The following is a 27,629-nucleotide window of genomic DNA, read 5'->3' as shown; positions in this document are numbered from 1 at the left end:
TTATGTGAAAGGTTTACTTTTATTCTGAGAAACAGATAAATAATACATTGATGACTTCAAAAATAGCAATGTGTTTCTGAACAATAAATTATTTAAAACCTCATAGCAAAATAACTGTCCTGCTCTGGTACAACAATGCACGCACACACTCTACTCAAAACAAACAACAGGTCCTGTCTGAACGGTTAGCAAAGACAACAGAAACACAGTACACTGCTGTCTATTTACACTGCTTCATCCTCTGCTTTGCTGGATATCCTGACTATAAACTTCTGGTTACTCGCTATGTGGGGATAAAAATTTCACAACTCAATAATTTGTTTTCAGAAACAATCTGTTATGTCTGTGTCGATCAGAATGACCACCTGAGCTTGCAGTCCGTGGGACTTGAGTGTTCATGAGTTCACATAATCACTGCGGGAATATCAGAGAATGGTAGATTCATGTATTGCAAAATGTTGTAGCCACTGTGACATTGTGCGAACATATGTGTGTGTGTGTGTGTGTGTGTGTGTTGGAGCATGGATGTGTGTGTGTAAGGCCTCAGTTTAGGTCCGTATTAAAATCTGGTCTCAGAAGTCCCTCTTTTTAGAGTGCTGCTCATAAACTCATCGTGTTCAAAACTCAGATTGTTGTGTGATCTGGAGATCATGAGCAGCTTCTCCTTTTTGGTGTAGTCCCTTTTGATAGCCACCGGAGGCACCAGCAGCCTGTCCATCGGGTCTTCTTTATTCTCCAGTTTGGTATAGCCTTTACTGTTGCTGCGGTCCAGCCTGGGCCAGCTGGGGTGCTTGCGCTGTTCTGGCTGGACAGTTAGCGTGGTGTGACCACGCTCCAGGTCCAGAGACTTAGAGTGAGCAGACAACATGTGCAGAGAGTTATTGGATCCAAAGTCTTTCCTGGCTGCCCCAGGAGACAGAAAGCAGCCGCTGGTGGATCCAGGGGACAGGGAGGACTGTGAGGAACCAGATGTGGGGCATTCTATAGCAGAGTTGCTCCGGAGCAGCAAGGTACCAGGGGGCTTAAAGGCTTTGGAAATATCTGGCACAGGGACAGCCAAGGACTCCATGGATGGAGGTCTTGACCGGTCCCGCAGCTGCTCAGAATCTTCAGTGATGTTGTCGATATCAGGTTCATCGATGACACAGTTGTTGAGCTTGATCACTGGGAGAGTGAAAGCGCTAATGGAGGATGAGACGATGGACCGTGTCTGGCACTTCTTCAGGTCTCTACGTTTGTCTTCCCAGTGACGAATTCCCTCCGGCTGGAACCCGAAGATAGAGCCAGCACGTTCCCTATAGCCAGGTGACAACAAGCTCGAGCCACCTTTAGCCTCCCCCATTAGACCTTCCTCGTCCTCAGCCGAGCTGGTGCGCCGGGAGAGTCGAACATCTCCGCCAAAGCCAGAAAATGACATTAGCGTGTTGGCAGCTAGCCGTGAAGCATACTGGCTCTCATAACCAAAGTTTCGGATCTCATGGTCCATGTAGGGCCCCATGTAGGCCCCGTTCATACACTTCTGCTCCTTTATCCTCAAGCTATGGATGTCTATGACAGTTGAGTACATGTCCCGCATGTGGATAACCTTAGTTTCTCGGTCTCTGTTCTCATGTAAGATTGCATTAGCACAGATAAAGATAAATATCCCAATGCCCATTGTGAAGGGTCCGAGCATTTTCATTTTCTCTGAATGCAGGTGTTGCTCGAAAAACTGTGCTACCGTTCCCACCTGTTCCCCCGCCAACTGTGTGTCGTTGCTAGAGAGCTTAGTCTCTAGTGACCTCTGATGGTCCTTGTGAGGCCAATAGCCCAATACAGCCATGGCAATGCCCACCATAAGGATCAGAACGCCCAGGACCAAAAAGAAGCCAGAGGCAGAATACAGTCGTATTTTTCCACGTACCACAACCACATCTGTGCGAGGTTTACGCTTCTGTCGCTTCTTCTCAGGTTGAGCGGATGGACTCTGGATGGGCAAATGATGCTGCGAGCGGGAAGAGTCTTGCCTCTTCAAGGCCGCGAGGCCTGTGATCACTCCTCCAGTTGCAATCATTGCTTAAACTGACACACAGGCCTGGAAAAAAACAGAAAAACACCACACAGTGAGTGAGCGAAGCAATCAGCCCTGCTTACAGATGTCTCTTTCTCTCTGGTGTGCTTTGTCTTTCGCTCTCATTGCCTCTGTACTGTTTAGAAAGCCCGACTGTGGGCGTGAGCACTGCATTAACCTAAGGAAAGGGGGCTCAGCAGAGCCATGGGAAAGTGGCTCAGCCACCTTCAGCCTGCCAAGATTTATGATCAGTTAAAAAGACATCCTGTAATTAACAGAAGCAGCATGGCAGATAGCAGTTACAGTGGCTCTTTCATTAAAAACTTGATTTGTCAACAGTGTTACACATTGCTTTTGTTGCTCGTGACACAGACGAAACAGAAACAAGGCAATGTTGCTGCTCCTTAATTAGATACTGCATTATGCCAGTAGGAAACAGCGTCAGTATGCGTGTATATATAGTCGTGATGCAAGCTGTTATTTTAACGAGTGCTCCGTTTCTCCCTCTCTCTTTTCCTCTCTTCATAATTACTAATTTGAAAATAGCGATTCAATTGCCCACTGGAATTATGATTCTATAAATATAACAGCAATGCATAAGCCAAGAATAAACAATCATGGACAGGAAACAGCATACTTAAGTTTCATGTGAATGTGACAGTCAAGGGTAGCCAAGCACAAGAAGAGTGGTTTCTCTAAATAAAAAATATATATTTTTTGCCGTAAGGGCCAGGAAAAAAAGAATCAATAAAATAGTACAATTCTATCAAGAATGTTCACAGGAGAATGATTTTCACCAAAATAGAATATTGCTTATTATTACTAAGTGTCATTTAGTTCGATATATGGCTTCTGTTTATTTGTGTGCATGCAGTACTGTGCAGATGTTTTAGGCATATAAACATGCTTTTTAAAACATTTGTTTGCAATAAGAGTAAAAACGCGTGATGCAGAACAGATGTAGGTAAACATAAACATGGTAAAACGTAATAAAAAGCTTGGCTCCAGATTTCCCCTGGAAGTGTTAAATGTTAAATTACCTGATATAACATCACTAAGCACTGCTTTACCAAACCATGTGCTGGATAATAACTTTGTCTCAATGAACATAGACTTTTAGCTATTTAATGTACATAAATAATGTTTCTACAATGTATCATAATAGTAATCTATTACAATTGTATTTATTGTAATATCTGTGTTTTAATATATCACTCATGAACCTTGGCATAAACTCACTCTCCTCACTAACAGGATGTGTCTAGTTTGCTTTAAAAGCAGTACCACAGGAAGTTTACCATGAACTTATTATTGGCAATTTTTCAGTTAAAAAGCCAAAAAAAGTGTACAGGGGTATTTCTTTAATTTACAATTGTAGAAATGAACTTGCCTCATGTTTGTACAAGTAATGCATATGGCATTTGCTGTAATTACAAATGCCGAACATGAGCTGTGTAATACATCATCAGACTGGTGTTGCTTGCCAAATGCTAATATTGAACCAATTACTTGAAGCGTTTGTCTCTGGGGATTATGCTGTCTGCAGAAACCATTTTGATTCCTGAGTTTTTAACTTGTTATAGATCAATGCCCTTTTATCAGGGAGATGAAATAGATAACTTCTGTAGGCAATGGTAACTAATTCCTTATTTTTCTAAAAGCAAGAACTTTCTTTTAAAAGACAGCCATTGTGGACCATATATTAAAAACAAACAAAGAAAACAACCTTTGTATTTGGGAGTATTAGCATTAGTTTTACATTAGCCTCTGTTAGGCAGCAACCTTACAATCAGGATGCATTTATTAGCCAGTTTTGTGAATTTATAAAAACGATCTTAGCTTTGTACCAAATGCCATTTTTAGTGCTCAGCAAACTGCAGAGAGAACATAATGTCTATTCACTCAACATACGCTGCAGAACTCAATCAGCTAGCAGATACAGAAAGCACAGATCACCATCTCTGTACAGGCCTTCACTAATGTGCACAGACATCATTATATTATTTGTTCCATTTAATATGTAAACATCATTCAGAACATCCACATTCACCTAAACATGCTAACAATTAGAGGTGTGCCAAAAAATCGATTCACATAAGAATCTTGATTCTCATTTACTACGATTCAGAATCGATTTAAAATGTCCCAAAATCGATTCTGAGGGGCGGGTTTTAGACTGATTTTGGGCTGGGTATTTTTGTTGGACCTGGCAACCCTGGGGATAGGGCTTGTCCCTTCAAACGGAGATCTTCCAGACACACACAGAGCGTAGGTGTTTGAGAATCACCGGTAAGATGGCAGAACAAGCACTATATTACCTTAGATTAACGTGTAGTTTCAATGTTTTATGGCAGAATGCTTCATAACAAGCATAAAAAAGATCGCTAGTAGTTAGTTTCAGTAACTGTTAGCTAGCTAACTAGCTAACTTTCCAGTTCCACCTTAAATAACGCTACAGGTGGCAGCGGGCTGCAGCATTTAAGGCGGAACGGAAAAATAACAATAAGCTAATCAGAGCTAATTTCAGCTCCTCATCACAGAGGAATTAAGGAATGGACAATATGAATTAATTTCTCCACCTCCTGCCCCCTTTCTGAAGAAATACAACGACCTTAAAGTTAACTAGTTAATCAGCAGCTGCTCCTGAACTTTAGCGCTTCACTGCTATCATCACATCAGCCCAGCAGCGTCACCTACACACCACCGCTAGTAGCCTGGTAATAAAGCAGTGTTATTTATTATTTATTTATTGTTCATTAACGTCATTGTGATATCCCAGTGATTTCTCTGCCACATTCCTGCACATTTTATTGTTTTTGTAACACATTACTTGCTCCAGGACCAGTGTATATTATGGAGGGTTTTTTTTTCAATAAGATTCATAAGCCAGAAGCAGAAATTTTTATAATTCAAATCGTTTTGAATCAAAAATCGATTTTGAATCGAATCGTGGCCCCCAAAATCGGAATCGAATCGAATCGTGAGATAGTAAACGATTCCCACCCCTACTAACAATAATGTTTACTATTTAGTGCAATTCCTGATTATGCAGAATTCATGAAATGCTAACTGATTTACATTACTTGTAAATGCAATGTTAGTCATTATACTATTTTTAAGTCAATTTGATCAATACCAGTTTTTTTGTCGTTTCACATGCGCACATATGTAAACTCATATGTTTGGCTTCTGTAAAAAAATGTCTTAAACTAAGAAGGAAAAAAAAGAAACATATTTAAATGAAGTTGGCATGGCACAAAGTTTTATTCCAGTCTTTTTCGGCTAATCAAATACAGAAGCAGCTGCATGTTATTACCCTACTTAGCAGCATAGCAGACATAAGGTATGTCTGTTACGCAATCTATCACAGTCAACGCTATCAGGACAACTTACTCACTACAACAGGCGACTGCAGCCTGTAATTATGTGGACTGGTTTAGATTACGTGGAGGCACAGGTCAGTGGCAAGATCAACAGTTTGTTGTTATGCATCACACATCCAGAAGGCCTGAACATGCACAGTAATTATAAATAATAATGTAGCTCAAAAAATATGAGCCCATATGAGTCTAAATTTGAATAGATAATTAAGTATTGATTATCGATATATATAAATACATTTTAATTTACATGAAAATATATATTTTTGTTTCCAAAATTGTTCATTTAATTAATTAATCTAATACATCACATTTATTACGATATAGTTTGGACACAACTTCACTTTAAACTATTCTACATAAGTTTTAATGCTGATTTTATATTTTTTTACAATACAGATAAAATTCAAATATTCATTAGAAGCCTGATTGGAAATTTAGGAGAAATCTGCAATAAAACTCATCAAAGATATCAAGACTTCCTGCAAACATGCTGGCTGATTTCACGGCTAAAGTGGCATAGGTATTCCACTAATATTACAGTTAAAAATGTATGTAGAGTTGGCATTTTACTCTTGATAAATTGTCCTTCACAAATACATAACACCATAATAACAACATTCTTGCTAGTCCCAAACCACTATAATATAGCGTATAGTTAAAATATTTCACAACATACTTCCCATTTTGGCATTAATATGAGAATGTTAAATATCAATCTTCTAAACTTAGTCATCCACTACAATCAATAAAAATGTACAGTCATCCCTCTCTTTTTATTTCTTTTCAGTAATGTAGTGATACTGACAGACAAGGCAGATACAATCCTGTTACTCAAACTGTAGATTGTAACTAAGACCTGAAAGAACTGAACTAAATAAAATAATTCATCCAGTAACTAAACATATCATCTCCCTCATCTATCAGTATGAAAGCCACAACACTTGTGTGCACCAATCTGCCACAATATTAAAACTAGCCATATTTAATCTAATCCTAATAGGTTCCTTAAACCTTAACAGCCTAACAACCTAAACATTGAAGTAATTGATGCCCACCAACAAGAACAAAGCTATAAGATTGTAAAGCTTTTTTAGGTAGATGTTTAATCATAATGTTAAAACCAGAAACTTTACTATTTACTATAATCAAAACTACAATTTAACTGCAAAGGTTTACTGTATTTTACAAACTATATTATTGTTATATATTATTAAATTTCCCACAAATTTGTTGGTGCGCCTTATAATCTGGTGCATCTTATTTATGAATTTTACCAGTAAGGTTGTAAGAAGTAGTAAAGCCTCTCTACTGAAGTACAGCGTTATACAGAAGTCTCAGTTTAGTTCTCCAACACTGAGACTCGAGACTGGATTAGCATTAGCAAGTAGCTAAGCACGTTTGTCGTTTAAGGGTGAGTATTATCTGCTAACCCTGGCTAGCACTGCTAGAGCAGCTTTAGCATTAGCCATTAACTGGACTAAATGGTAGTGTAAGTCTTGGGTTCGATATAAGGTGGTTGGATCACTCTTCTATCAAAAAGAAAGCAGGATGGAGACAGATTACCAACTTGAAGCACTGTTCATTTACTACTGCATCAGGCACCCGCATTTAGTGCCCCCAAAACTACACAAATAAACCAAACATAGAATTTTTCCATTTACTGTTTTAGTACTAGGATTTTAACTGCAACATTACATTATATAATTTTAAAACTGTTAAAACCTTTCAACTATTTAGTATAGTTTTTCAAATAGAAAGCTTACAGTAGCTCTTTCACCGTTTAGAGGTGAGTATATCGGAATGTTATCTGCACATTTACAGTGTTAAAACACACTACGTGGGACAAACCACTAGCTAATATCACCGGAACACTCAGAATTCCTCAGTGCAGCACTGTCGGGTGGCTAACAGATAGCAGTTAACTACTAATGCTGTTACACCAAGCCTTAGTGAAAATCTGAAATCTGTGTAGATTAACATCCAGTGCTCGTTTAACTTTAAAAGAAAATGTTTTTTTAGGAATTAAGAAGTTTTGTTTACTTAGTTTAGCTCTCCACCCAGTCTCGAAACCTGCCTAATTAGAAGGAAAACATGGCGACACCCCTTCCTTACTAGTGTGGCACAGTGCGCCTTATAATCCTGTGCGCCTCATAGCATGTACAATACAGTATCAGAGTAGCAGACTTAAGCACCTATAAGACTAAATGAAAAAAAAAAAAACATTTTTAGATCTTCACAACAAAATTTTGCATTGTACTTTTTTAATTGGATTTCAAAACCAGCTTAATTCATTTTCTGAAGCAAATCCTGTGGACTGTTATGGACAAAATATATATTTTTTTGCACAAATTTGCCATGTAATCTGTTTTTACTCTTCTGTAACAATGGTAGTCTAACCAAGCCAAACATTTATAGTTTTTTTCTCTGAAAAACACTTGAACAGCAAGATACGTCATGCAGTGCTCACATTTTATCATCTCCTGATTGTTTATAAACACAATCATAAATGCCTACCAATTTAAACTCTGCTCTGAATGAGCTCATAACCTGACTGCACAAAGAAAAGAACCCCCAACAAGAGCGAAAGCTTTTATACAGCAATAAAAACTTGGTAGCTCATAGAAAGCACTGATCAATCTACATACTGATTTTCTTACTGTGCTCAGTGTAAACATGCATAATCCTAAACTCCTCTTAAAGCAGTATTACACCAGTAAACACATTCAACTCTTTGGGGGCTAATGTGTTAATTTTCTTGTCATGTAGTATCCTGGACTGCAGCACTGCATCTCTCAACCTCATTGTTTCAATAGAATTCACAATTTTGTCTCGCTATACTGACAGGCCACACACTGCAGCATGAAGTGTGTGTATGAAGTTTTCCTCAGGCTGCCTTAATGCATGAGTGGTCATGGACTCAGCACGCATGTACATACACACATACAGAGCACATACTCTGATTTAAAGGTTGACTGAACAGTAGCCAAGAACTTACATATGTAAGGCATAAACACATATTGCAATGTATTCTGTCTTAAAAGTAGTCTATTATTTACTGTGAAGCTTTAAGTGTATTTATTGTATAATTGTTTTAGTTTGCAGTTTATATGCATGCACTAAATATTCTGCAATATTATTTGCTGCATTATATTATTTTATGGTATAGTATTTATTTTGCCACATTATGATTATACTGTTATACTATTATATTATATTCCTGAAATGAATTAATTATTTTAGTTTTCCTATATCGCCAAGTATATCGTGATATTATTTTAGAGCCATATCGCCCACCACTATATGGTGCTGGAGTTGCTTTCATGCTGTTGTAAACAAAAATCCAGCAAATGTTTGGGCAAAAATAGCTTAAAAAAATACACATATTGTATCAAGGAGCAAAATGTACCAAAGTTAAACAGCACTGTGGCTTCACGCTGTCCTCAAGTGTCAGCAAGTAATCCAGCAAAAAGAAAAAAGCTAAAATGCGCTCATTCACAATTCAATTTAGTGCTTGTGCTCGTAGGATATGTGTGCTTTGTTTACAAAAAGAGTGAGGCAGGAGAGGCAAGTCAGATCAGAGATAATGACTCAGTTCAAAGAGTCAATTCAAACTCTGTCTCTCAAAGTGACCAAACACCACAGATTTTAGGATTACTCACAGAACATTTGTGAATTGAAACTAATGTCTTTCAATTCACATTGTGCTTTGTTGATTTTGTCTGCTGGTATGTTAAAAATGTTAAGTGTTCAATAAATATTTTTTAAATAAAAAAATGTTTCTGCAAAACATGAGACAAAAAATTAATTTTAGCTACTCAATTTATGCAGTGGCAAAAAAATGCACAATTAATGCAAACTACTGCTTCGGCAAAAACATAAATTTTGTTTGGTTTTGGCCCCATAAATGTATTTCACTGCATCACTAATTGCTATCACTAATTGTATCTGACATTTGCCTATTTAGTTCATGATAGAAGATGCTACACAGCTGGACGTGGACTGTGACCAATCTTCTTTCCATAAACAAACAGCAAGGGAAAAAATTGATTTTTTGTGTTCATAGATGTAGGTAAGTCATGAGCAAGTCAGATATCAAACATCTCATCTCAACTGATCAACAGACAGACAAGTAGATAAATAAACAGATCCTGTCCCATTTCTGATGGACGGGGACAAAGGATCTCCTCAGTCTGTCCATTAAGCAGCTTTGAGGTCAGCAAGGAATTATGCTCATTTCATTACTTTCCTTTATGAAAATAAATGATATATACATAATAAAATGAATCTGCTATTATGACTCACTATGATTCACTTTTTGTGTTTATAGACTACAGTAAGTCATAAAGAAGTCAAATACTATAAATATGATCTCAGTGATCAACTGCATCTGGGGTCAGTGAAAAGAAAATCGTTTAATGCATTACAAAGTTGTTTCTTTAAAAATACATCAAGCAACAGTGCAGATACTGGTTACATAAATGAAGCACATGCAATAACAGGCCCACAATGTGAATTTAATGTAAAATTTGCTGAATTCTCCTGATAAACTTTTAAAATTTAGTTTTTAAAATTTAAAATTTTAAAATTAGTTTTGTGTTTCCAGACATTCCACTCACACTGTGCAAGTGTGTAAGTGAGGCAGACTCAGAGAATATCTTACTAAAACTGTTTCTTTTATGTTTTATTCAACCACACTGAAAACAGAAGCTTTCAAAAATTCACCCACAAAACTACACTGGTAGCAGATTACCAGCCAAGTCTAGCTATAGCAGTGTAAAACCATCTCTCTCTTTGAGAGGCATTCAGCCTTTAAAACTTCTCTCAGTACACCCAAGACCCATACCAAACAACATAAACACCAGTGATAACTGCTGTTCAATGAATACATTTTCATAAATTTCAGCAAACACAGCAATCACAGTGTAGTCTGACCATATCTTAAAGCCAATCAAACTGGTAGTGATGGACCTAAAGACTGTAAGAGCTCTGTATCTGTCTGGGTTGTGCTGTAAATATCAGACTGAAAAAATGGCAGCTCAATTGGAATATAAACTCATTGGTAACGCTTTACTTGGATGGTCCATTTGATGGCCTCATTGATGCTTAACTGACATTCAACTGCATGACTATTAAATGCAATTTAACTGAAAGATAAAAGTAAATGATTCTCCATTAAATGTAACCCTACATACAACTCTTACCCAAACTCTAAACTCCACATGTTAGGAATGGGTTTAGGGTTAGATTTAAAGTTGATTCATTTACATTCAACATAGGGTTAAGTTGCATTTAATAGACATTCAGTAGAATGTTAGTTGAATGTTAGTTGAGTATCAATGAGGCCATAAATTGAATCATCCTAGTAAAGTGATACCAAATTGTTAAGCTGATCTAAAAGTTGTACACTGTCACAAAAGAAATATTTGCCAACAAACTTTTTTTTTTTTTGCTGCAAGTTTCCCCACTGCTGAAAACAACACCATCTCATTCTATTTAACACTGTACTGTCACAACAACTGTTTTTCTTTTAATGTTATATGGTCCCAGAAATAATACAATTATAATATAAAATATTATTTTGATTTTAAAGTCATTTTATGTGTCAGGTTGGGAGCCGAAACAAGACGTGGAAAGAGGATGCATTTGCGAGAATTTATTTATAAAAAACAAAAAATAAACAAACAAACTAAAGAAACAAAGAAACAGGGAGAACATGGAAACATATAACCTGACTGGCAAAAGACGTACAACTACGGACATGGGAAACAGGTACAAGGGGACTATTTTTACACACGGACAAGGACAGGAAACAGGAAACACGTAACAAGGAGACCTAACAAGGGGGTGGAGCTACAAACGAACAGGTGCGCAACAGGGGCGGAGACACAGGATAAAAGCAGGGCATGAGCCAAGCTGGGTAAATAATCACAGGGACAGACTAGAGGGAACCAAAACAGAATGAGAATGTGATGTTATGCCACTGATGTAGTGATAATACAAAATAATGATGCAATTGCATGGTTTTAAAGAGCAGATTACATTTAAATTGTCCAAGTTATTAAATTAATAAAATTTGAAAGAAATGTTAAAACATGCATATTGGGCAATAAAAATGTTTGAGGTCGAGTGCATATATTGTATAATAAGTCAATAACAATTACTGTGAACCGCCTATACTGTAAATTATGACTTACAAATACATGAAACTGGTTCACTTTATGCAACATGTTAAATGATATTAGCTGTAAACATGAATGTAGGGTCAGTTTATGTCAACATAGGCTTACATTCAGCTACTGCAACTGACCCGCAGGTGTAAATGGGGTCAAAGTAGTATTTACTGAATAAACACTGGCCGACAGGATACAGAAAATGTCCATTGCCTTTTATTGTCAGTGAGTTTGATTTCCTAGTAGATTTCCTGTTCTTTTCATGCTCAAGGGCTCATGCTGAAATGACCGTGACAAATGGCTGTCAGCTACTACCGCCACAGATATGAAAAGAATGAGAAATGCTTTAGTATTTCTTTAATAGCTTCAGCAGATTTGAATGGAGTGGTAAAACATGAGCAAAGAAAACTGAAACAATGTCAGAAGCTTTTTTCAGACACTGCTCCTCACAGTCAGACAGTGTAGTGTGTTGGTGGATATCACCAAACACCTTAACTCACCCTACATATCTCTTTCTCTTTCTCTCCCTTACACAGAGACACACACACACACACACACACACATGCTCATACAGACTTACAGACATTGAGTCAGGGAGAAAGAGTGGGTGTTCAAATCCTTTTGATGTTGACTCTATGGAACGCTCATCAAACACCGAGAGCAGGGTGGAGAGTGGGTGGGAGAGAGAGAGAGAGAGAGAGAGAGAGAGAGGAACACAGAGAAACAAAGAGCTGACAGTGTCAAAAACTTTTGGCACAGAGTCCGCCATCCTTCGCGGGAACATCTCAACCAATCAGAGAGTCGATCTGTAAAACCGGACTCAAGCCCCACGTTTTACCAGGGGAGGTGAAGTAATGTAATTATGACCGGACATCTTCAGTGATTACAGTCCTGTCCAAATCCGCCACGTCAGTCATTTTAACAGACTGCCTGCTCCCACTTCAGTAAATGAGCCGTAAAAACAACCTCAGGTTATATTAATCTCATGTGAATAGACATGTGGGTAAATATTACATCAAATACTGTGGAAAAAGAGTACAAAGATGCTTGTGGAGGCGTGTAGCCTTATTTAAATTGCCACAAATATCTCAGGGCACTCAGGTGTGTGGTAAAGCTCAGGTGTAATACGATGTACAATACTTAAATAAAGAAGACGAGCCATAGGGCACCCCAGAGGCTTCATGCTTCACAGCTACACAATCACAGCTTCATCACAGCTTTAAGTAAGTCATTCTGTGGCACAGCCTACAGCCTTCATACATGTTATGAAATCAAATTTCATTACTACAGTGGGTTATAACATTGTTTTTATTCTGTATTTTTGGAAGTGTAGGCAGTGCATAAATTCAGTAGCCAATCATATCTCAGTCATATATGTCATATATGATTCGGACATTTACATTACATTACATTACTCCGTCTCCCCAGGTAAAACTAATGCTGTTTAAATGGCAAATGTTTAAAAGGAAACATTCAGACCTCAAAACCTCAAAAAAGACAAGATATGTACCGCATTTTGTGGACTATAAGGCTCATCGTAATATAAAACACTATTTTCTGGTCTATTTTCAACAAGGGAGTTTCACAGTAATCTACTCAGATTATTTTGGTGAGTAAAGCTTTCCAATATTTTCAACAGTGCGGTTAGCAGCAGGGCTAGCCTCCCTTAGCACCACTTAGCTCTAGTAAATGCCACCTGATAGAGCTAGACTGAAGAATCCTGACTGTTCCGGTAACCCAGAGCACTATTAGATAGCGTTTCGTCCCACTTAGCTAGTTTTCACTTAGTAAACACGCAAACTACAGTCCAATATCCTCATCTCTGAACGGCAAAATAACTAGTGCTGCAGTTAGCGGCTATTGCTAACTCTGCTTCAGCCTCTGTGCTGGAGAAACTTCACTGAAACTCCTTTATAATGCTGGGCTCCTGCAGAGAGGCTTTACTGCTCCTTACTACCTGACTGAGAATTCATACATAGGTCATACCGAAAAATAAGGTGCACTGTCAATTATTGGGAAAATGAAAGGATTTTAAGAGTGTCTTACAGTGCGAAAAATATGGTACAAGTGAAGCTTACAAAGTCTCTTCCTTCTTTGCTGTTGGAGCTCAGCACACTTGGAACACACCAATGTTGGCAAGCACTGCACCCAACCCACCCAAGAAGATCAAGGACAGAGATGCTCTGTCTACTGGCTACTAGATTTCAGTTTATAGTGCTAATACCTCAAGGTATATCACTCCAACTTTTGAATTATTACATTAATGTAGGGATCAACAAGTTTATTTAAAATAAAATCATGTTACATTAACCTTGGAAGTTGGAAGTAAGAAGATTTTTTTGCTTTTAAATTTTTGCACCGCATTTAAATCTCCTAAATAATCATGAGTGTTTATTGGTCGTATATGAAATAAACCAATCAGTATGTCAATGTCAGTTGTCATTCCTTTAAGAGCCAGGTTCACTCTGATATTGGCGCATTGGTATCTGACGTGTTCACTTATCCTGTGAAGGTGCGCCAGCAGGTAATTTACAGGAACAACAATGTTATTTTATTGTGTATTCTATTTATTGTTGATGTAAAAGCTGCATTTGCATGCTGTGTGTGTGTACGGAGCGGGGGTGTACATGTGCTGAGCACATGCCTCACGCACAGCACTAAGAAGATGGTATGGAATGGATGACTGTTGTCCGGGTTTAAATCGTTCAGTGGCGCATCTGTGTTTTCTTGTGCCAACATAGAATCACGCTAGAAATTAACCTGAATGTTTTCAGACCACCACACCCATCAGTGTAGATATATTCCCAAACTCTGATGATATTTTAAGACCAGGCCAGTAATGCAGGAATGGATGTGTATAGACATTGAGCAGATAAACCATAAACTGTGCTGGGTTCATACTGTCTTTTCTATCTGCATTTTCCATTCTGCCCTAACCTTTTTTTGTAATTACCAGTAATAACAAGCTGATTGACAAATTATTCCAACAAAGGAAGGTGAGTAAAAGTGGGACAAACATTAGCATCTCTTCCCTATATGTAGACAATGTTAGTTTTGTTATATATACGCTCTGTTGGACGACAGCTTACCATTTTCTAGGTGTGGAATACAAGAGTTTACACAGCTGAACCTCAGCCTTTAAACATGTCCAATTCTTTCCATGACTTCAGTAAACTTTATTTAACATTTCATTTAACTGAATACTCCAAATATCTTATACAAAGTTACATTCATTTATACATCGTTGTATATGTTTTTAAAAAATCACAATCTGATTTTTACCCTCATCATTGGCTGAAAGACTGGAATACCTAGTAAGTAAGTAATCTATATTTATAAGTAATTTATTTATATAGCACTTTTCCAGAGCACCCCACAAAGTGCTTTACAGAATACAGAAAATATATAAAAAATAGATATAAAAATAGAAAAAATAAACAAACACAGATGCATCAATGTAAAAAAAACTGTCAGCATAATCACAATGTTCATACACTACAGAAAGCAAGAGAATAAAAATAAGTACCAATGGACCTTTTGAGTCCGTTGCAGGATAACACACACACACACTTGCACCTTGAGGCAATCTAAAATTTCCAATTCACCTGCCATGTGTATTTTTGGGAGGTGGAAGGACACTGGAATACCCAGAGGAAAGAATGCAAAATTCAGACAAATACAATTCTAACAACATGCAAAACCATTTATACATCTGAATATAGCCTCAGAATATAATATTGGTTGAACACTAGCAAACTACCCAGTAGTTATTATTATTATTCTTTCTATGTTTTTTATTCTACAATTGCTGCTTCCAGACCAGGCATTTGTACACCCCTCATACATAATGTGTATTCATGCCTTGCTAATTGACGAGTTGCTTTGTGCTGTGCTATTGTTGACCATGTGTTGAAAAAGCACCAGTCATTCCACCCCACAAAAGTGAAGGAAGCTAATGATACAACAAAGCTAAACATGCAATTACTGTGTCAGACAAAAGCCTCTGTGCTGCTAATCAGCAGCTCAGGAGTTCCTTTGTTTAAGCAAACAATGTCTCTTTGCTTTGTTGGTGTGTATCAGAGTATCTTCAGAGCTTCAGAGCTGTCCAATATTATTAGATATTTAAGACTATTATTTCAATTCAGATATATGAAGAGCAAATACATTTCAAATGTCCACTGGAAATTTTAAAACTTAGTAAGCTGTGGAGCTAGTTTGAGGTTTTCGTGCAGTCGACTGCTCAGTTGACCAAACTAGAGTTAGTGGTGTAATACTTTCATTTTTTCAACAATAGATTGAATTGTTGTAATTTTACATAAAACCACTGATTTTGGTAAATAATTGTTGAATCTTTTATAAAAGATATCGTACAACTTGTTTTTTATTTGTACTTTGTTTTACAGTAATATTTTAACACATTGTGTACATCACCAAACTACTTTGCTTCTTTAAAAACTCCCTAAAATCTTAAAAGAAAAAGGCCCAAATAACATTAAAAAACAATCACTGTGAGGAACTTAGACTCAGAAGGAGAAATTTACAAATAACATTAAAAAGAACCCCTGGGAGAAACCAAGACTTGGAAATGAGAAACTCCCAAAAAGAAATAACAACCAAGAGGAACAAGAGTAAGAACACAGTAAGAGCATTATAAACAATGACATAACCAATACCAAAAATTTGGAATTTTCAAGAGCAAGACTCGAAAGCATAACCTCTCTTACAGTCTGAATTAAGAACACTGAGAGTAACCAAGACTCAAAAGAACAACCTCTCTTAAAACCTAAATTAAGACCACTAAAAGTAACCAAGACTCTAACTTCTCTTAGAGCCTAAATGAAGATAACTGAGAATAACCAGGACTCAAAAGAATAACCTCTCATAAAGCATGAATTAAGACCACTGAGCGTAACCAAGACTCAAAAGAATAACCTCCCTGAGAGCCTAAATAAAGACCACTGAGAGTAACCAAGACTGAACAGAATAGCCTCTCTTATAGCCTGAATAAAGATCACTGACTGTAACCAAGACTTAAAAGAATAACTTCTCTCAAAGCCTGAATTAAGACAACTAAAATTAACCAAGACTCAAAGAATAACCCATCTTGAATAAAGCCTGAATAAAGACCACTAAGAGTAACCAACATTTAAAAGAATAATCTGTATTAGAGCCTGAATAAAGACCACTGAGCATAACCAAGACTCAAAATAATAACCTCTCTTAGAGCCTGAATTAAGACCACAGAGAGTAACCAAGACTCAAAAGAACAACCTCTCTTACAGCCTGAATTAAGACCACTAGAAGTAAACAAGATTCTGACTTCTCTTAGAGCCTAAATGAAGTTAACCGAGAATAACCAGGACTCAAAAGAATAACCTCTCTTACAGCCTGAATGAAGACCACTCAAAGACCAAGACTCAAAGGAATAACTTCTCTTAAAGCCAAAATTAACTGAAAGCTATCAAGACTCAAAAGAATAACCTCTCTTAGAGCCTGAATTAAGACCACTGAGAGAAACCAAGACTCAAAAGAAAAACCCCTCTTAGAGCCTAAATGAAGATAACCGAGAATAACCAGGACTCAAAAGAATAATCTTTCTTATAGCCTGATTTAAAACCACTGAGAGTAATCAAGACTAAAAAAGAATAACCCCTCTTTGAGCCTGAATAAAGACCACTGAGAAAAGTTTCCTTACTTTCTTAAGAGCATGAGGAAGAATTATTATGGTGAAGTTAGAAGGTAAACAGACAGAAGGAGCAGCAGCTGACTAATGGGCATTTCATGAGCCATTATATTAGTGTTCCACCTAATGCTCTAACAATGTAAAATAGTCATAAAATTAAACACAACAGCAATGAAAAGCTACTTAACATTAAATACTTCTCAGTAAACTCCCTCCATATTTCTCAGAGGAGTTTTCAGCAGCCTGGTGCAGAGTTTCATTCTTTTCTACTGAGCTGATGGAAACTTTAATTTGCTTGATTTTTTGTGATATTTTAATTAGATAATTGCATGAATTGAATCTGACTGCTGTTTGGAAACCTGGCTGGTGCTGTAAAGTTAAAAAAAAATAGTAGCAGCCATGTTGAAACCTAAATTTGAATAATACTTTTGAAAGTATCAACAATAACAAAAATCTTCCCTAACCAAATTATGCAAATTTGATGTTTCGTCAAACTTTTTTTTAGGCCTCAGTCAGGATTTTCCAAAACAAAGCTGCAGCCCGTCCATCACTGCCACTGAGTTTCACAACACAGTGCATAGAAAACATATGTTCAGTGAGATACTGCTGTTAATGTCTGGAACCTCTCACGTCTGTCTGCTTATCTGTAAGAAAGAAATGCAATGCAAATAGGTCTGTGTCCTTTCGTTGTATCTCTCACCACATGTTTATTTGTAAGTGTTCTGTATACATTATTCATGCATACAATATACTTCAGTTTGGTTTTATTCCTGTAGCACTTTCCACAGCCGTTTAAAAGTAGCTTATTCAGAAATGTTACTACAGCCATTTTCAAGTCCCCTGGTGTTAAGAAAATGCTTCCTAAAAGCATGAGAAAAAACTGAACAAAGGACCCAAAATGTGGTACCTACAAGAGTTTCTTTCTTCAGGCTTTGGTCTTTTGGCCTGTTTTGTTCTTGTTTTAAAAAGAAGAACACCATAGAGCAGAGGAAGACACACTGGTAGAAGGCAAGATTAAAAAGAAAAAAAATCATAAACATATGGGGAGGAATCTCTGAGAGAAACCAAGACTCAAAAGAAGAAAGTTCATAAGATCCTGAGGAAAAAAATGTGAGAAAGCAAGACTCGAAAGGACAAACTTCATAAGAGAATGAAAAAAGCCACTTAAAGGAATCAGTATTCAGTAGGAAGAATCACTGAGAGGAACTGACACTTAGGAGGAGAACCTTCATAAAAGTATAATAAAAAAACATTGAGAGGAATCAAGTGGAAAACCTTCATAAGAATATGGGGCAAAAAACCTTGAGAGGAACCAGGACTCAATAAAAGAACCTTCATAAAAGTACGAGGAAAAAAACTTGAGAGGAACCAAGTCTCAAGAGGCGAACCTCTATAAGAGTCTGAGAAAAAACCTTGAGGAACCGAGGCTCAAGAGGAGAACCTTCATAAGAATATGAGGAAACAACTTTGAGAGGAACCAAGTCTCAGGAGGAGAACCTTCCTAAGAGTATGAAAAAACCTTGAGAGAAACTGTGTCTCAAGATGAAAACCTTTCATAAGAGTATGAGGAAAAACCCTTGAGAGGAACCAAGTCGTAAAAGAAGAACCCTCATAAGAGTATGAGGAAAAACATGGAGAAGAATCAAGACTTAAGAGGAGAACCTTCTAAAAAGTCTGAGGAAAAACCACGGAGAGGAATCGAGTCTCAAAGGAGAACCTTCATATGAGTATAAGGAAAACAAATTGAGAGAAATTGAGACTCAAGAAGAGAACCTTTCTAAGAGTATGAGGAAAACAAATTGAGAGAAATCGAGACTCAATAAGAGAACCTTTCTAAAAGTATGAGGAAAACAAATTAAGAGGAATCAAGATTTAAGAAGAGAACCTCATAAGAGGAAAAAAACACTGAGTGGAACTGAGGTTTAAGAGGAGAAAATTTATAACAGTATGAGAAAAAAAAACCTTGAGAGGAACCAAGACCTATAAGGAGAAATTTAAAAATAAGAAGAACGACTGAAAAGAACCAAGACTCAAAACAAGAGGTTAGGATACAAGTAGAACATAGACAACAGAAACACAGAAAATGTGGCATATGATAGCACTGTTGGAAATCCTGTTATCAATGTGAAACATTGATAAATAATGAATTATGAAAATACATTTATTTTGGCTGCTTACATTTTTTAAGGAACTTGGCTTGGCTCCATTAATTTTTGCCAGGCTAGGAAGTAGACATGTGGACCTCTACCTCACGCTACCTCCGACTTCGTTATGTCAGGTGAGGACAGACTGCAATGTTAAGACCTTGCACTGTTTGAGTCTGCTGTTATTCCTTATTGCAGCTCTTTTGATGCATTTATCATGAAATTTCATATCATGATAATGATAATATTATGATTAATCAAACAGCCATAGGTCATAACAAGGAAAATATTGGACCTAAACCAAAGACTCCATGGAAACATCTCTAAAACATCTGGAAAGAACATTGAGAGGAACTGAGACACAACAGCAAAACCTATGAGGAACAGCAAACGTATGGGGAAAAAAAAAGGAATTGAGACTCAAGAGGATAAGAATATGAGGAAAAACCTTGAGAAAATTGCGGACAAAGCTGCTTGCTTAGTAAAGGCCTAGTTTAGTGGTAATATATTACTGGAGGAAGATATTTCAGCACAGTGATCCAACGTCCTTTATACATTATGAGCCGTCACTAATGACACAAGAGCATCGCAGCCGTAATCACCAGACATAAACAGCAGAGAAAAGGCAATAACATCTCATCAGTAGACTGCTGCAGGGCACACTGTCAGGGACTGTTTGGGGACATTTAAGGGACTAATTAAGCACTTAAGCACCTGTAAAGCTGCACTTAGTTAAATTGGTAATTACTAATTTAATATATTATGTAACTCGCTTTAAACAACTGGCTCTTATGTAAGCTTAGCTGCATTTGGCACATTGGACTGTTAATATCCTGTAATGACATTTGGTAGCCTCATAGAGTTCACTTCATAACATCATCCTCCGGGTTCTCAGAAATGGTTGGTTAGGTACTGTCCTTCACAGAGTGCAGTTACAATGTTTAAAAAACAGAGACTTGACACAAAAGTGTCAAAATCTGGTTTAATGTGCTAAGGAACTAACTGACAGGCTTTGCTTGACTGGTTTTCAGTTCTGTCTCTGCTCTCAAATTGAAGATTTGATTTGCAGTGGAGAATCTCCAGGAATTTCATATATCTGTAAACCCCAATACAAGAACTGCCAAATGATTCAACCAATCCCATTCTGACTTCCAGTTTCATAAGAAAAAACAATATAGTCCTTCTGAAGGTTTTGATTATGTCCCTCTGACTGTAAATATGAACAGTACTGGAAGCAGGTGTTTTTTTTTTGGAAAACATCAGTGACAGCCCTGCATCAGGACTCTACTAAAAGAGACTGTGTTAATCAGTATATGGACAGTATATGGATAGAAATAGGTTTGGGTATCCTGATATCAATGTTAAATGTGATATTTTTACAGCACATGGCTAAGGCTAAATCCCATTTCTCTTTTAAACCCCTACCCTTTGTTTTCGAGTGTAACCTTACCCCCTGGAACAGACTTTCAGTAACCTCTCCCTAAGGATTGGGACAACTGTTCATAAAATGTATTTGCCCCTTACATATTTCTTTTATTTTTGCATTTCTGTCACACTTATTTTTCAGATTATCAAACAAACTTTATTATAATAATACAAATATAAGAGCTTTTTGAAAAAGCTGAATTAAATTTCACTAACCACAACCAGGCCTGATTAATGCTAGACCTGTAAAATCAAGAAATCACTTAAATAGAACCTGTCTGGCAACATGAAGCAGATAAAAGATCTCAAAAAGCAACACATTATGCCGTGATCTGAAGAAATTTAAAAACAAATGAGAAAACAAAGTCACTGATATCTGTCAGTCTATAAAAGTGTCAAAGTAATTTCTAAGGCTTTGGGACTCCAGTGAACCATAGTGGGAGCTAATATTTAAAAATGGAGAAAACATGGAACATTGGTGAACCTGCCCAAATTACTAAAATTATTCCAGAAGGACATGGACAACTCATCCAAGAGGTCTTAAAAAACCTAGAACAACATCTAAAAACTGCAGATCTCACTTGCCTTAGTTAAGGTCAGTGGCAATGATTGAGACTTGTCAAAAATGGTTTCCATTTGAGAGATGGAAGGCAAAAAACACTGCTGACCAAAAAAACACAACTGCTCATCGCACATCATGTTGATCATTCCTAGGACTTTGGGTAGATATTTTTTTGGCTGGAACTTTTTGGGAGGTGTTTGTCCCGTTACATCTGGTGTAAAATCTCTGCCATCTGTTGCACTATTTAAGTTGGAGTGTGAAAGTTATCTAGCTAGCTACTGAGAGAAAATACTAGTGTTTTAATGTTTGTTATGAAGAAATTATTTTTAAAAATTGGAACTACACATTAAACTATGGTAATATAATAGTTTATAATATAATTTAACAAGGAAAACAATTTAATTTCTGGGTTTCTTTGGTTCGCTTGTGCCGCCATCTTGCCAGTGATTCTGAATCCTTTGTTTTGAGTGTGCCCCTAAATAGCCATGTAGCCCTAACACTTCCCCCTACCTCTCCAGCCTTACAAGAATCAGGGCACCTAACCCTAGGTAAATGCTAGGGCCAAGGAGTGAAACAGGATTGAGCCTAAAAGCTGTTTGGCCACTACCTCTAAATCTAACATCCTTTGAAAACCATATTTACCTTGCTCAGGTGTAAATGACAAGTCACTCCAACCCATCATCATCCTGTCTTCTTCCTTTAACTCTTTTATCTCTCCCTTCTGAATTAGCAAACCTTTCACAAGTTACGCTATATGGACAATAGTTTTAGGACACCTGCCCTGCTCATTCACTATGACAGGATCTTTAGTGATCACCACCCCACCTCATCGCAAACATCTTAATTCATGGTCATCATGCCAATTCTCAGTTTGTCTGCAGAGAGTCCTTTTCTAATGACAGTACTTCCCTACAGGGACTAAGCAAGCAGTCTGTGTGTATTTGCATACATACAGTATGTGTTAGCAAGCAGTGCAAATTTAGCTTGCTGTATACATTCATTAGAAGAGGTGTCCACAAACATTAGGACATACTGTGCATGTTCGTGTTTAATCTAAAATAGCCTTATAATGTTCACACATGTACTACAGGAATCCCATAGAGGTGTTTTTTATAGGGTTTTGACATTTGTGGCCTGAACTGAAGGTCAAGCTTTAATAGTTACAGTTCACCCCAGCTGGCCTCTGGTGTTCTACTTGATTAGCTCTGCTTAACACAAGAGGACTATAATATGCATGTATAGCTTCACTTTTGAGGAGTAACAAATGTCCTAAAGCCAATAAGGTTGTTTAAGGGTCTACATATGAGCACTACTGCTATGTAGGCTAAAGCTGACACATGGTAGACATGTACCATAAGACATCCAGTGCAGATATCTTAGCAAGCTTTGTCTAGTAAGTCATCCTTAGGTTAATGCAGCTTGGTTTAGTGCATTCATGCTTTTAATTTTATATTTCATCTTATTAACAGGTTAAACATGGCATGATGTTGACTACAGCACATCTGTGATGCTAAGAGAGAGTTTATGCTGTGTTCAATGGGTATTTTTGGGGAGGAAAAAGGTTTCCCATAAGGATGCTCTACATAAATCCCTGATATCATGGAGCTTATCAAAGTTTTTTTGCCATAAAAAGGCTTTGACTGATATAAACGGCAGAATTGTTTTTTACGTTTTCCTAAAAAATTGTTCTCCCAAACTCAAACTTTAAAGTACACCCATTTGTTCCTCTCCCCTTTTGGTCCCTTTATTTTTACATTTGTAGACAAACTTGCTTTAGCATGAAATTCAGATTTACTCTGAAGTGATTTGCCAGACTCCGAGCTCGAGAGCTGTTCCAATGGATCAAATAATTCACAGATGTTATCTCTCTACTACACATTCACTTTTCAATCTGTCTGTTCCACAAAGATTGTCTTTGGAAGGGATTTGCATTTAGGGACAGCCCAAGCATGCAGTTGCCAAATGTTGTTCTGTCGTATGCAAGAGAAAGGAAAACTAAACCTTAAGAAAACATTTTAAAAAAATACTGTGCATGCTTTAAAAAGAGAACAGATAGTAGTTTGTAATGTTTTGTTACCTTTTCCTCCTCATCACCAGTAGTACCAAAATAATGCATGCTGTAGTTTTATTTAAATAAATTCATTTTTAACCCATCCCAACCCATGGTGTCACGCCCCTCCTCAAATCTAATATAAAACACATAAAATCCTCTGCATCACATCTGAAAAAGCAAGGACTATTCCCAAGCCCTTCATTATTTACTTTTCCTCCAATCACTGCTTGGATGTAGCAGTAAATGAAAGTCTTGTTTTGGATCTTAAAGTTTGGTACAAGACAACAAAACCATCACGATATCATACGAAATGCTTAGAGATAACCTGATTTATGTTAATTCTTGTTACAGCTAACAAGTTGAGAGATTGGTAGTAAACAGACATCATTTCTAAGTACAGGTGAAAGTGTATGTGTATTCACACAGAAGTTTTATGGTATGGATAAAACGGTTTGAGATGAATATATTTATCATTTCAAACCAACAAACCTTGCTCGAACCATCAATCTCTCAGTTCTTTCAGCTTCCAAGAACATATTTTGAATTTTGTGTTTTTGCCTATTGTGGCAGCAAACTGAAATTTAAGATTTATGCTATCAGCAATTGAAGATCTGTGCTTTACTGTATACAATCTATATAGAACTAATATTTCTTGTTTTTGTTGCCATTCTTTTAATCAGCTATATATACGTATACCAATCTGCCAAATCCACTTGTCTCACACTTGTGTTCTTTGATATCTGTCACCAAAATGTTAGCAGTAGATCTTTTAAACCCTGTAATTAAATCTATGAAGCACTGGAGCACATTTGATTGGCCACTGCATACTGGGAAAACCCACAATACCTTCTGTTTTGAGGCTCTTCTGACCCAAATTCTAGACTTCACAATTTGACCCTTGTTAAAGAGGTTAAGATCATATTGATTATTGTCAACCTTTCCTGCTTTAAACACATCAACTTCAAGAACTGACCATTCACTTACTCATAATGAGCCCAATATGCCAATGGAACCATATAATCAATGTTGTTTTACCTCAAATGTCAGATGTTTTAATGGTGTGGCTGATGAGTGTGTAGATGCATTTCAAGTACAAAGTGCACTACATCAAGTCTGATCTAGTCTTAGTGAGAGGGTTCTACATCTTTGAAAAGCTACATCTGAAGAACTGAAGAAAAGAACAAAACAGATCTTCAGAAAAGACAACAGTGAGATCTCAGCTCAGCTCTGTTAGCAGCAAAGCGGAGTGACAAAAGCCATAAATATGTTATCTGTGTGAAAGTGTTGGGGAGAATCTGGAGGACAATTGTAATGCAAATGTAAGGTTTGAAAAGTATAGCAAATCAACAGCAACAACAGTACATATCTAAAAACTGAAAACATTTGCTTTCTTCATCTCTAATGCAAAATGTCTCTCACAGCTTCTACCTGTCCTTAAACATTGTCCAATTAGATAATCATTTTAATGTTTAAAAAAATCTACTTTTCAAGGCAAAAAGCTCACATTATAATTAAATGCATCAATAAGATGCTCTAAAAAACTAAATGCTGCAAAGCACACTTCCTGTCAGCCTGTTCTCTTGGCTACTTCCATAATCGGGAAGTTATAATCCCACCTTTTTTATCAAAAATGAAATGCAGTGCTATTTAAAACATGCTCTCGAGAACCAGAAAATACACAAACACATGCGACTACAGTCTGTATTTCCCATTTTGAAGAGGGTTATTTTTAAGGGCTTAAGTGAGTTCCCCACTGAACTGTGTTTAAGCTCAGTGAGAGGATGGAGTTATAAGCTGCTCAGCACTAAAACCTTCTGCAGGGTAGAGTTATGCACTATTACAGATTATGGCAAACAACTGTTTTAATAAGGTTTTGGTTGAAAAAAAAGGAACATTTGAGAGATACCTAATAGAAAACATTGAGAAGTAATATGATAACTGATCAGTTGAGCTTTCTTTATGCTTGATATAGTTAAATGATTTGGAAATGTTCATACATATTGGTCTTGTATATGTGCTGTAGTATGTAAAAAACCTTTTTTTATTGAGATCTTTGGTAAAAATCTCTATCTCTATGTGTGACAACAGAATATTTGTTTTAAAGAACGTACTGAACATTTCATACTAGATATTCAATCAATCAAATTAGATACTGTATAATTATAATAACAAATAAAGTGTAGTTCATACTAGATATTTAATAATTGTGCAGCATTACTGTGTTATTTTGGTGATAATTATGTTGTTGATACTGAGTAATTTAGGCTATAACACATGCTGAATAATTATGTAGTAGATAACTGAATAAATAAATAGTATATATGGAACAATTCATTCTGAATAACAATGGAATAGGTATGAAATAATTCATAGTAGATACCAGAGCTGGACAATATATCAATATTTTATTGCATTGGGATAAATAAATGTTGTTATTGTATTGACAATAAGCCTATCTGGATATCATCAGTGCTTAAAGAACACTGACCCAATTCTAAATTACATTACAGAGAGTTTAAAAATAATGTTTAGTTGGAAGATGTGTAGAAAATATTAAAGAGTATAAATGAAAGAGTATTGAAACAGCAGAATAGTAGAATCTACCACTACCACTACATTTTGTCTGAGTGTTATAAAGTATGATAAAAATGTTTATCATGAAAATGATTTTAAATATTGCAGTGTTAAAGTTGCTGACATATCTTGTTTTTAATATCTATTGTTTACCTTCTGCCATTGTTTTTTTTTATTAATAATTTAAAAAAATACTGTGTTATATTATGAAACTCTCAGAATCTTGAAAAAAAAGTGGTCATACCGACCTGCACTACTTTGTATTAAGTGAATTTAATGCTTTTGTTTACAACTGTTTATGTGATTATTATGTTGATTAAATAATGAAATAATATGGGTGTTTGTGACTATTCCTGCTTCACAAATTGTATTCCACCGGTTGGAAAGGTGAATTGTCTGTGATAACGGGGATAGTGAACTGGTGATAGTGACCTGGTGATAGTGAACTAGTGATAGTAGACTGGTGATAGTGGATTGGTGATAGTAGACTGGTGATAGTGGATTGGTGATAGTAAACTGGTGACAGTGGACTGGTGATAGTAGATTGATAACATTAAACTGGTGATGGTAAACTTATGATAGTGGACTGGTGATTATAGATCGATAATATATAGTGGGCTGGTGATAGTAAACTGGTGATAGCGAAATGGTGATAGTGAACTAGTGATAGTAGACTGGTGATAGTGGATTGGTGATAGTAAACTGGTGATAGTGGACTGGTGATAGTAGATTGATAATATTAAACTGGTGATAGTAAACTTGTGATAGTGGACTGGTGATAGTAAACTGGTAATAGTGAAATGGTGATAGTGGACTGGTGATAGTGAACTGGTGAGAGTGCACTGGTGATATCGAAATGGTGATCGTGGACTGGTGATAGTGAACTGGTGAGAGTGCACTGGTGATATCGAAATGGTGATCGTGGACTGGTAATAGTGAACTGGTGATAGTGTGATAGTAAAATGGTGATAGTGGACTGGTGGTAGTAGATTGGTCATAGTGAACTGGTGATAGTGGACTGTTGATAGTGAACTGGTGATAGTAGACTGGTGATAGTAAAATGGTGATAGTAAACTGCTGATAGTGAAATGGTGATAGTGAACTGGTGATAGTGGGCTGTTCCCAGGTTCAGTTCTCACCTCTCTGAGCGCAAAGCCTCGAGCTCCTATCGCTCCATCACGCATGTTCCCGCGCGCTTCTGGAACTTTGTACAGGTGCAGTAGATCCACGGGGCGCAGGCTCGCCGAGCAGCGCGCGCGCGGCTCCGCTCTCCATCTCCACGCGCGCGCCCCCCGCGCGCCACAGCGATGATTAACGTTACTCCTCCCGGGCGCTCCGTGAGTCCAGCAGCGGGTCCAGAGTTAGAGCTGAAGAGCGGAGTGAAGCGCTCATCTCCTCCTCCTGATCCACAACGCTCTCCCTCACTACTCCAGTACTGTCTCCAAACACCAGCTCCGCGCGCAGCGTCCTCCCAGTCAATCCTCTCTCTCTCTCTCTCTCTCTCTCTCTCTTTTCCTTCTTCCTGCGCTCCGGCTCCGCTCTGTCTCCGTGGAGACGCGCTGCCCGCGCGCTCGAGCGTTTGTAA

At 37.2% G+C, this 27,629-nt stretch overlaps 1 protein-coding gene across 1 annotated transcript; it reads right to left on the bottom strand.

Moving 5' to 3' along the window:
- tmem200a (transmembrane protein 200A) lies at positions 1 to 27,629 on the bottom strand. The gene is made up of 2 exons (XM_007259686.4): positions 27,184 to 27,629; positions 1 to 2,074 (listed from the first exon to the last, which is right to left on the bottom strand). The coding sequence occupies exon 2, from the start codon at positions 2,051 to 2,053 to the stop codon at positions 560 to 562; it is 1,494 nt and encodes a 497-aa protein (XP_007259748.1). The 5' UTR covers positions 2,054 to 2,074; positions 27,184 to 27,629; the 3' UTR covers positions 1 to 559.

The sequence above is a fragment of the Astyanax mexicanus genome, chromosome 1 (assembly GCF_023375975.1).
Source record: "Astyanax mexicanus isolate ESR-SI-001 chromosome 1, AstMex3_surface, whole genome shotgun sequence".
In the NCBI taxonomy this organism is placed as follows: domain Eukaryota; kingdom Metazoa; phylum Chordata; class Actinopteri; order Characiformes; family Acestrorhamphidae; genus Astyanax; species Astyanax mexicanus.
Note: the sequence above shows the minus strand (reverse complement) of the source record. Positions and strands in the feature narration are given on the sequence as shown.